The 12,034-nt window shown below is 36.6% G+C and overlaps 1 protein-coding gene across 2 annotated transcripts in view; it reads right to left on the bottom strand.

Moving 5' to 3' along the window:
- Nucleotides 1-12,034, bottom strand: part of POLR3B (RNA polymerase III subunit B) — a 79,622-nt gene that overhangs the window by 36,215 nt on the left and 31,373 nt on the right. For both annotated transcript variants that reach the window (XM_063321189.1, XM_063321181.1), the window contains 6 exons: nt 11,159-11,359; nt 9,981-10,143; nt 7,831-7,984; nt 5,751-5,825; nt 4,884-4,982; nt 1,173-1,300 (listed from right to left, as the gene is read on the bottom strand). In XM_063321189.1, coding sequence (XP_063177259.1) covers nt 1,173-1,300; nt 4,884-4,982; nt 5,751-5,825; nt 7,831-7,984; nt 9,981-10,143; nt 11,159-11,359 — 820 coding nt within the window. The remainder of the gene's footprint in view (nt 1-1,172; nt 1,301-4,883; nt 4,983-5,750; nt 5,826-7,830; nt 7,985-9,980; nt 10,144-11,158; nt 11,360-12,034) is intronic.

Genomic DNA, 12,034 nt, shown 5'->3' with positions numbered 1-12,034 from the left:
TTAAAGGAAGGGCATGCATCTGTTGCTATTTTATGCTATTTTGATGCGCTGAACATGACGGTTCAGCACAAGGCAGCGAATTTGCTATTAATTCTGCTGGAGAAGGCTCACAAAAGGTGCAGTGTTTCAGTTTCGAACACACAGCACGAAACAAATGGTTTCGTAAACCTAACAGAAGTGGTAGTTTTTTCATGACACAGAGTTGTTCTACTGTAGCTTTCAACTTGCGAGCAAGCCATCAATATAAGACATAAAACTGGCATGTACAGAACAAGACTGAATACAGCCGTCTGAACTGATGTACTGGTCAGGTTCTTCTTGGGACTCACGCTGGCTTGATCAAGGGCCATATGACTTGGATGCTTTAATACTAATTTAGCTGTGTATTAAAGGAAGGATTAGAAATCACCTAGTGTCAATTACCCACAACAGCAAATTGACAAAATGGTTGCGTTTTTAATGACCAGCTATCACATTTGTAAAAAGAATTATTAAGTGATTAATGAAATTATTTTTTTTTTCAGTCATTTTGTTGAGAGGCCGTTACTTGCCCTCTTCATCCAAAACAGAAAAAACCTCAACATCAAAACTACTGCTGCAGGAAGTGTTCAAGTAACTAAGCACTCTCTTGCACATTTTGATTCTTCTTCTTCTCTATAATGTCAATGTAACTACTTATTAATTTATTTTTAGGGCACCTACTCAATTATTCAGGGAAACTCTCCTCACTTTGTGCTCTGTCTCTCTTCACGAGAACACTTTTTAACTCTTTTTGTCTGGAAACCCACGGCAAACCACAGCATAAAGAGACAAAAAAAATGCAATTCTGTCAATCCTGCAGCTATGATGAAAACTTGAAAGTCATGATGATTATCAAAAAAACCCAACAAAAAGCCAAGAGTGCCCCAGTTTCTCCAATTCGTCTTTTAAGCATTAAGACCTGCAGATATGGTCTCCATTAAGTAAAACCGACTGGTATTTTTTTCCTTTTAATTTTTTCCAACTTTCAGAGGTAAATTCTTTTTTTCTTGAAGCTAAAGAAGTGTTCTTTTCCTCTACCTAGCAAAGCTTTTACGTGAACTAGGAAAAAAAGAATTTATCTGGTTTGTCACTTTCGCTACATAGCTTCAAAAAGTACATAACACTCCAAAAGGGAATAGAAAAAGTCTTACCCATTGCTTGTTTCCCCATAGCACACTGATAAGTGTTTCTTGGGGACTGGTTGTGGTGAGGATATGGAATCAGCCCAGCACAGACACCAAGAAGCGTGAAAGGCTCAATCTCCAAATGCGTTGTATCTCTTAAAAGAAAGAGTACCAATTATAGCAGCCTCGTGAACAAACATCTTAACTAGAATTTATTTAATTTAGTAGCATCTCACAATACTTCAGTTAAATTCTGTTCAGGAAATGTAAGTCAGTATGACCTCAAAATATTGATTCACTGTGGGATTTTATTTTTTTATTTAAAAAAAAAAAAAAAAACACAAACACTTTCCTTTGGCTTTAAATGTTTCCACATGAAAAGAAACGAAGGAGAAATAAATGAGGGTTTATGAATTTCCATCATGGAGAAAAAGCCTCCAGATAACGACAACCTGAGGGAGCTCAGTAAGACAATAAAAAAATCAGTTTATACAGTAAGACCCAAAATGCCTTAAGGAATGTTTTCTTATGTAATGAGAGTCCTCCACATCAAATTACCAGTCTCGGAGATCTAGAAATCCACTGGGGAGGTGGAAGAAGGAAGAGCAAGACAGATTCAGATATTGGGGAGGGGGGCAAGTGTAGTTTTAGTTTTCCAAGGTCAGTTATATAATATCAGTTAGAGGGAAAACATCTGTGTCCAAACCAGATCCAGTGCCATGGGTGATATGGCAAAATAAAACACTATTTGAAAAGCTCTGCAAGTATTTTGCAAGTGATTATGCTGCTACAAGGCAGTACTGATGAGAAGTAAAAAGACAGAGACAAGGAGTAAAGGCTGAGAGATAACAAAATTTGTTTTACCTGGCAAGAGCTTCAGAGGAGAAAGTCCATGCTCAATAAAGACAATTAAATCATAGCATGCATTGGGATGCAAGTGGAGTGACTAATAACTAAGGATGAAGTGTACAATAAAGCTTGGCTGCAGCAGATCTGCTTTTTAAAATCAAGATAAGTAACTAGGAAATGGGTAATTTTGAAATAATTATAACTAAACCTATCCAAAGCGTATCTTTCACAATGTTCTGGAGTTATTACACAGAGCTTGGGTTTAGGCATACACTGCTTCTCCCACACACCCGTCGTGCTTTCTGAAAATCCCGTCTTTAGTGTTTGACTTCTCTTGGAAGTCTTTTGGAAGACTTTTTTAATTAGTTAAACAAATTAATTTGATTACTAAACTTTAAGACCTTGCAAAGGAAATGACTGGAAAAAGCTTTGTTATGACAACACTTAAAAGACAGCAAAACATCACAAGCTCAAAAAGCCTGAGGAATTACCCACAAGTACATACAGACTGAAGACAAAGACCAGCAGGAACTTACATAAACAATGTATGTGCTACAGAAAAAAAATGAAATCTGAAAAACATCCAGAAACCATAAGCAGCAAGCCTAGCGAAATTATCTATCAGTCCCAGAAACCTTTATAAATCACAGATATGCTTGAGCAACCTAAAAGTCACCTGCTGGCCAGAGGATTGCCACTGTTTTTCTCCACTTCATAAAAAGCAGCTATGTTAATTGAAGCCTGTCTTAAGAAAATCCCAATTGCAGTCAAGTAATTGCAAAATGGTCTCAAGAACCAGTAGCAAACTTAAAGCACAGACTACTCCCCTGTTCTGTGGAACCTCACAGAACTGCTGACACTTCTCAAAGAATAAAACAAGAGGCTCAAGACTTATTGACAGTGACGATAGCAAATTTCTTTGGAAGTTACTAGTGCATGGAACTACATATACATTTTCAGATAGGGTATTCAACACAAGTATTTTTCCATTGAGTTCAATCTTATTTCAACCAAAGAAGATGCAACCTATGTGGATCCTAGTATCTTACGAAGCATTCCAGAGTGCTAATGAGAGACCTTCAGGCTTTACAGAGCAGTTCAATTTCTGCAAGTCAAAATGCCACTGCCAGAAACAGGCCCAAGAAAGGAAGGCAACCTCACGAGTTTGAAAATCAGAGTTACAAATAGGTAAGGAAGAAATTGAACGCATTAAATAGAGTCAAATCCTCCAAAGAAAAAAACCCCTAATTGGATTGGAAAGGTAAAGAGAGGATACTGTAGCTAAAAGAAGCCTACATTACAAAAGCAGGAATGTTAATGAGATACTTCACAATAGTGGATTGTGTCAGTTGTATTACCAGAACAAGTTGTACCAACATGGTCGCACCATTTAAAATGCAAGATATTTAGCTGGGAGAAGGGGGTCCACAAATCAGCTATCCAGGATGTAGGGAATATCATTACTAAACACAAGGAGCAATGTGCTCATACAGTGCAAGCTCAGATACTTAATGGCACTACTAGCTACAAGCATTGAAGCTAAACTCAAAACAAGTTGATGGACAAGACAAGAATCTCCCGAACTTTTTGGTAGTTGTGGTAGAGTCATTTCCTCCCACTACTGCATTGGAAGTTCACAGTCTCCTCCTGTTTTTGACTAAACAGTGATTTCCTGTGATACACTCCCATTAATCTTCCTAGCTGAGTCAGGTGTCCTGTAACTTAAACTTTTCAGCTCTGGTGCTTGCTGGAAGTTATTTAATTTTGGCACAAATGACAGGAATTGTGTGTGCTTTTCTTTGGTCATGCATACAGAAGCCAGCCAAGAGCGTGCAAAAGCAATTTCTTAAAGTGATAAAGTCTTCAAAAGCCTGGGCAGGAGCAATGCGATTTAATTAGCAGAGTTAATGCATTTCATCTGGCAAAGGTTAGAGATAACTGAAGGTCTCATCCAGCTCCACTGAAATCAATGATTTATTTCTATTGGCTTCCATGAGTACTTGCCCAGGACAGAACATTTAGAAAATGCATCTTCTGCATAAATCTATTGATCAAACATTTCATGGAGATAACTTTCAACATTTTGTATGCAGCCTTCAGTTGACAGGATATTGTCACAGAAACATCAAAAAAAGGAGAAAGCCGGGACTTAAAAATTTAAAAGAATCCTTCTTTTAATGTGGGCTCTCCCATCACAGTCACAAGACACAGAAAAAAAACCCCAAAGCACCGGGTCCTTCATATATGTGTAAAACACAAAAAAAATCTGGAAATCTTTCTGAACAAAAATCACATAGCAGGAATGGTTTTAACATATGTGGTGAAGAATATACAGAATGATACAGACATTTTTATCGGGGCCTATTATGCATCCAAAAGTCAAAGGGAAGGTCTCATTCCAATACTTCAGACATTTAGTGTAAACTGGTTGTCTAGGGTCCTTCTACAGCCATAAGAGAGAATTTTCCGAATGACAATCATGACATGCCAAGATCATCATTTAACAGGTGGAAACCATTTGCTTTCTGGACTCCTATTGTATAAATTTACTTCTGATGAGCAGCCCAATGATTAGAAAAAAACCAAAAAGCCACATCCAGAGCAACAGAGGATATACCTTTAAGTCCTTCATATTTTTGAGAGTTAGAAGCAGGAACAGATCTCCCAAAACTCAATAGCTAAACCACTTTTTGTAACTATCCCATGGATAATTTAGGATGCGTGTAAACAGATTTCTTTCTTTAGCTTTCATCTGGAGTCGTTGCAACCATTAGCAAAGGAGCAGTGTGTATGTGTGAAAACAGTAACGTTATCAACATGCTTGCATTTCAGAGAGTCACCCTATGAAAGTTTTTGCTGAACCAGTGTTTAGTCTGAACGCATACTTACTTATTAATTGTATGTTCATATAGTGCAATGTTACAGTCATTTTCTTCATTCACATCCAAATATTCAACGAGGCCTTCGTGCAAGAAATCTTCAAAGTTCCTACAGTTAAATTAAAAAAATACACTAGAAGTACAGTCTTTTCTTATATTTCTGCAAAAATAAATCTACATAATGCATATATCGAAAGAATATAATGTTAGAAGTTAAACTAGAGAAATACTTTTATATGAACGGTTCTGTGCATTTTACATATTTAAAGAAAAATGTATTTTTTTAAATTAATCCCCTTGCCCATTCACTGCTTCACAGTCTGACTGACCAATGTCACTTATTTGAACATCTAAATAAAATCCTCCTGTATGTATTCATCATCACTATAAATGTAGACAAGTGTAAGGGTAATCTAGTAAGTTTTTGTGATGGTTTTGCAAAATTTAGTTAAATTTAAATGCTTTTGAGTAAATGTGTTTTTATAAACACATAAACTAAGAATTTGCAAGTGGTTTCAAAACTAATTCTGAATGTGTTTAGTTTAGGGCGGTCAAATTGATATTCCTTTGAAGTGTTTGATCTTTCAATCAGGAGAAGGATGATGCTGCCTCAGGCCTCCCACTTACAGAAAGATGAGGCTGTGAGATGTATTTATTCTATATAATTGCCAAACGTCAGAGCAGTAACAAAATAAGACCACCAGACTTAATTTGACTTTAAACAGAAAACCTCCAATACACTGATTATTAATTTATATAGGAGAGTAGACTTCTCCTACATAGCTAACCCCAAGATTGTAAAATACTGACTGAAGTATTTCCACACAGTATTTACAGATAGATGCGATGATGAATATGGTTCACTTGAATTATGTACCTGTATCCCTGAGCCAGTTCTTCCATATGCTTGTTTGTAACTGCAGGTTTTTGCTTCTTGACAATTATGTAAGGTCTACAATTAAAAAAAATAAAGGATTATCAGAGCAAATACTTAGGCAGGTAACTTAATTTATACTTAGAAGTAAGAACCCTGCCTACACACAACCTATTTTATAAACCACTTTTTAAATTTATCCACCTTTAACTGACATAGCCACATAAATACAATCAGTAATTATTCAGACCTTGGTTTGATACACAGATATCCTGAACTGACACATTGTCTACGAAGCACCCAAGAAGCGTACAAGAAAAATTAAAATCTGAATTTTGAGGAGGAAGCCTTCCCCCCTCCCCCCCTGCTTAAATCTTTAAACTAAAACATTTTTTAAGTTTTACCTACACATTATATTGATGGCTTTAAAAGATTTAAGATTTCCCAATCTACAAAGCTAAGAACAGCATTAAGTTCTATGGGTATGGCAGGGACTTCATACAAGACTGAGCGAACAGTTTGTGCTCGAGTGTCCACATGCGAGAATGTATTTTGCTGTTACATGATACAAAGTACAGGCATTTACCATGGGTGATCTCAGATGAATCCATAAATTTGAACAGCACATGGATCTCTGAAGGCTTCCTTACCGCAAGGAAACACTAACACAAAGGATGGCACGCAAGAATGAAACGCCAAGGGCTGTTGCTATTTGGACAAGTTGCTCTTGTAAAGAGCAGCAAATAGCTACAAGATACTTGTGGAGTCCACTCTGAAGTCTAAATAACTGAAGACTAATGAGCACTTTTAAATGGGTAATAGGGGTATCTGAACAATTGCAGGGTAGGGGTGCCACAAAGCAAACTTGGTAAACTCCTGGAAATACACATGATTTCACTTGCCTTTATTTTACAAATCGGAAGTTTTGCTGCATCTCCAAACCTGCAGAATGGCCAGTATTAGACCTGACTGGAAAAGCGACTTCTCTGCCACTGAATATGCCCCTACTCTGGATGTCTTGACCAGGTATGATTAATTGATGGTTTGTACATGTACTATTTTGAAGTCTTTAGTGTGCCTCAGACTGCATTCAGCATGCTCTGAGATTTAATTAATGAATAAGGTAGAATGCCAACTCTAGTTGTGACTGATGCTTCTTTAAAAGCACGCACAAAATATGCACACAGCTAGTCAATGCTAAAATATGCATGTATTTATTAACTCATTCTGCCTCTCAATCTCTGCTTTGTTCATCTTTTATGCCTTGTTCTATAGGCTAAACTGGAGATGTTTTACTTGTAAATAACCTAGCACAGTGATCTGACTGAAGTCTCTCGCCTCTACTATAAAACAACCTGATTTTCTGCCTCAAAATACTGTTACATTCCACTTTCTCATGTTAGCCACCAGATTTCTTTTTGCTTTCTTCTGTGACATGACTGTTACTCAGGGACCTTTTCTGTCTAATAAAGCGCATAAGTATCTCAAGGTGGAGACCTTCCTTGTAGGTTTACCGAATGCCCTACCTACCTAAGGGTAAGCAATGAAATAAACCAAAATTGTGAGACGTGCTTCTTGGTGCAGGTAAACACGCCTGAGGAAGTTTTGCACCAGATGTAAAGGCCCTTGAAGAGAAAGAGTAGCTTCTCATTCTGAAGTGTGATATCACTCCCGTGGGATATTAGGCGAGTGGCTGCTTGTTTCTTGCTTCACAGGAAATTAAAAAAAAAAAAACCTTCCAAGGCCATTCGACATTACTGCAGTTGCAAATCAGGTTGATTTTAATCCCCCCTCCCTTTTTTTCCTTAAAGAAGATACAGCAACATTTTGTCATGACTTTTGTTTAAAGATAAAACTGATTTATTTGGGCTTTTTTTTTTTTTTTTCTTAAGTTGCTTGACTATATAGTATGTTTCTCAGACCTGTTTTGAATGAAGGCCATTTATGGAGAAAAAGAGATGCTCAACTCCTACTGAATTTGCTTAAAACTGTACTTGTGAAAGTCTTAGCCCAGTGTATTTTAAGTGCATAAAACAGTGTTTATAGTAAGTTCACTAGTGAGATAATTCTACAAGATGTTTACCTGCACAATCTCCCTCCATCAGAGGAAATGTAGACACATCTGTCAGAAAGATTTGTAGAGATGGAAACAAATTCATTGATATAGCCCGCTCGACGCATGATCCGAAATGTGTTGACTAATTTCTGATGATCACGTATGACACCGAGGATGTTACCTATTCAGAAGGGGAATAAATTCATTGTGCATACTTTGCATATCCAAAACTATACTTACAAATTCTGATCATGTCTAGCATGCATAGAAATACTTCCTACTTCTTGCAAATAATAACAGTTGTCATAAAATTTCCCTTTTCTGACATGAATAAGAACGGGCTCTATTTTTCTCTCAGTAAACGTTTTAAAAAAGCATCAGAATTTCACAGGTCATCTATCTATTTGCCTCCAAATAGCTTCAGAAACTAAATGGTGTGCTGCATCCAGCTTTCTTCAGATATGTTTCTGCTCAGGTGCCCATTCACCAATTAGCGTACAAGCAAACAGCACTTCTGAAGCCTGCAATTTCAGCTGCACCAAAATAAATAGATCCAAGTTTTCCAGCAACAGACCAAGGAACTGTCCTCCTGCCTTCTCAGAAATTTTAGAAAGACCTGATATTTTTGATATACGTGATCACTCACAACAGCACCAGAATTCCTCCTTCGAGAACTTAGCTCAACAAGCTATTGCTATCTTAGCAGGGCATTTTAGCACATACTTAAGTATTCTGATGCATGATGAACAAACAAGAGAGTAAAATTTTTAAAGAGTCACATGATCAAAGTCATCTTAATATATAAAATGAAAAAAGCACAGTGTCATTTCAAACAAAACTTTAAAAAAGGAGACAAAGCATGATAGTTTAGGGAGTCTATAAGACAATACAAAGGTCTTTATAGCTTAAGGGATTTGTACTCAACAGATTTTCTGCCCTCTTAAGTTACAAGTTTAAATCAGAATCATTTCAGCCACCCACAAGCCTGGAATTTTTTATGGATTAAACCCACAAACTAGTAGACTGAACAGTGAATGGTTTTGCTTTACTTAGTAGTACATCGTATACGTTTGGGAACATAACTATCTTGTTCCGTATCACAGATTGAGCTTGTGTAGGAACAGCTCAATACTTCTGCTCTGCACTCCCCTCTGGACCATAAAATGAGACAGAGAAGACTGCATGTGGTTTCACTGAACCTTATCTTTAACATACTGCTACAGAAAAGCAGAGCAAAGGAATGCAGTTTGGTCAAGTGTTGCTTTTATGTTGCTGGCAAAAGACAGGATGGAAGAACAACTGCTGTTTAATTCCAAAGTAAATGGAGAACTTATTCATAGTGACAGACATTTAATACTAGTCCCTGGAAGTGGGTGCTGTTGATAAAAGCCTATTTTTAAATCACAGTTGTGGTTTTTAAAACGTCAGTATTTTGAAATCTGATATCATAGTACCTGTTGATTTAGAAACACTAAAAGATCAGTTGTAAAAGGAACATAAGCGTGTACATGCAAAGCACATATGCCAAATCATCCCTTTAACAAAGAAGAGAGGCCTGTTTTCCAAGGTCTAATTTTTTCTACTCATTCACAAAGCAAGTTGCGCTTTAAAAGGTGATTTTAAATGGAATAGCATTGCTAAACTTTGCAAACAATTGATGTTTCCTTTCTGTTTTTAAAGGCACTTGCATGAATATATATACAAATACATAAAGTTTACACTAAAATAAAATGCTTTCTGTGAATGAAGCCCTGAATTTGTAAATTTAAGTTATTGAAAATTTAGCAGTGTTATTCTCTCTGAAAAAATTACTTTATGAATGGCACCTCATTTAGTGAATACCTGAGAAAAACAAACAAACCTGTAATAGAACATATATATTTTTGTGCCTATTCATGCAAGTGTGCTTAAAAACAGTACTGAAATTTGAAAAAGCTTCAATTTCCCAGCTCCACACATCTGCAGTCAGACTTCTGAGGACACAACTTCAGACAACTAAGTGCCATCATCTGGCCTGTCTAGTCTGCCTAACCCTATCAAAATATTTACAGATGAAGTTATCTACACGTGGAAAACGCATCTGCGGTTGACTGTGGTCCAAAAATTGTTGTAGGGTTTCTGAAGCCTAACTCTCCATCAGCAACAAATCAGAGTCAGACTGCTGAAAAGTTACATACCATTAAGGAAAACAAGGAACACATTTGGATATGAAAGTTCTTCACCGCAGAGCAAGTTGACATCTTCAACTCCAAGATTACTGGCTAATTTAATAATCGGGCCATCTTCCATATCCGTAGTAATGTGAGTCATGAGGGCAAGGTTTTTAACCAAACCACAAGCCTAAAATAAAAAATACACCTTTTATCCATTTTGTTCTAGAGTATTAATACTACACATATCTTTTTCTTCCAAAACTATACTTATGAACAACAAAAAAAAGTATAAAGTGAAAGAAATGAAACAAATTAACTACACTGAAAATTAGGAAGGAAGAAAGGAAGAACTTTCTATATCACACTGAAATGTAATATTTTAGCATTTACAAACTAATAAAAATATAGGCGATGAAGTTGTAGTTTTTAAGTTATCCAACCATTTATAACCCTTTATTTCTCTCTTCAAACCAACAGCTACTTAGAAGCATAATGGAAATACAAAATCAGCCTATTTACTAATTTGCCAGATATCCTGTATGTTCTAACATAAACTTTACCATTTTAAAATGAAAAATATCCAAGTATCTTATAGAGTGAAATTTTATTCCAGCTGCTTAATGAGACTAGTTCATATTGTCTGCATATTTATGCCAGAAAGTTCAGAGTTCCCCCAGATTTGTTAGCATCAATCGTTTGGTTGGAATAGCTGGATGATGTCTTTAAAGTAAAACGTACACAGCTGTTTTTCTTTCTCAAGCTAAAGGCTAAAGCTGTTTCTTTAATAATAATTATGTTTCTAGAAAAATTGCAGGTTGGTGTGGCAACTGCAAAACAGAACATTTATTACAGAACAAAGGGATAAGAGTTTAGGACTCCTCTCTTTCTGGTCTGATCAAAAGAGAGCAAGTAGCTCTGCTGCAAAAATAGGAGGCCTCGCATCATTCTTATACATCTGAACAGTTTCCAGCCAGTCCACTCAGGTAGGAGGAAAAAAAAAAGCAACATAGCAAGGAGAACTAGGATGTAAATAGATGGGATGTGAAAAGACACACAAGTGGTGTTATCAGGCTGAGGATAATTTATCTCTCTAGAAACCTCATCAGAATTCTTCCTCCAATGGAGGATCACCTGCTTCAAAATAAACAGCGTCTTCATTCCTCAGGACAAGAAATACTCAAAGCAAAATCGAAGTTCCTCACCTCTCCTTCAGGAGTGTCAGATGGGCAGAGCATCCCCCACTGAGATGGCTGTAGTGACCGAGGACCACTCACTTTCCTTGTTTTTTCAAACTGAGAAGAGATTCTAGTCATCATACCCAGAGCAGATATGTAAGACAAGCGGGACAATACTTGCGTCACGCCTTGGCGGTCCATTTTGAATCTCTTCAGGGACCAATTTCCCTGTAGAATAAAATGATAATTTCAAAAAAAGTTATTGTAGTTTAACCCTGTCTCGACACTACATGTCTTTTCAGTATGTAGACAGAATGATATCTGAGGAGCTTTGCATAGCAAATGTTGCCTATTTATATAAAACAACTTTCTAATTATTGTATATACACTACTAGTTACAACACACTTGTACTAAGTATTAAAAAAAGTTGAAACAAAAGAACTGCTCTTCCAGATGAGAGGATACTTTTGCTATTACATATTTGATCACACAAAGATTCTTCATCACCTGTCCCTCACAGGTAAATCAATACTCAACTTTATCTAAATTAAATTACTTTATGTTCTCCCTTTATAGATTTTTCAATTTTAAAAAAAGGTATTTTGAGTGAAATACACTTTCACAATAGATCCCACAAACTTTCAGTTCTGCCTTTTTCATGATTTGTTATTTTGGTAGGAAAAACAGTCATTTATTCTGGAGGAGTCTGACATCAAAGCCATCTATACTTTCTTGAAGACTTGTTTATAGACTCCAGAGGAAAAAGACTCACTGATGTGTCTTCTCACAGAAGAAGAGTGTGGAGGGGCTAGGTCTATCCAACTTCTCTGGTAGGATTACACCAAATAAGAAATGCAAGATCCATGCAAATGTCAAGAGTTTCATGTTTCGGGACTGTCACA

Source organism: Chroicocephalus ridibundus, chromosome 1 (assembly GCF_963924245.1).
Source record: "Chroicocephalus ridibundus chromosome 1, bChrRid1.1, whole genome shotgun sequence".
Classification (NCBI taxonomy): Eukaryota; Metazoa; Chordata; class Aves; order Charadriiformes; family Laridae; genus Chroicocephalus; species Chroicocephalus ridibundus.
The sequence above is the reverse complement of the archived record's forward strand: the minus strand, read 5'-3'. Positions and strand labels throughout refer to the sequence as shown.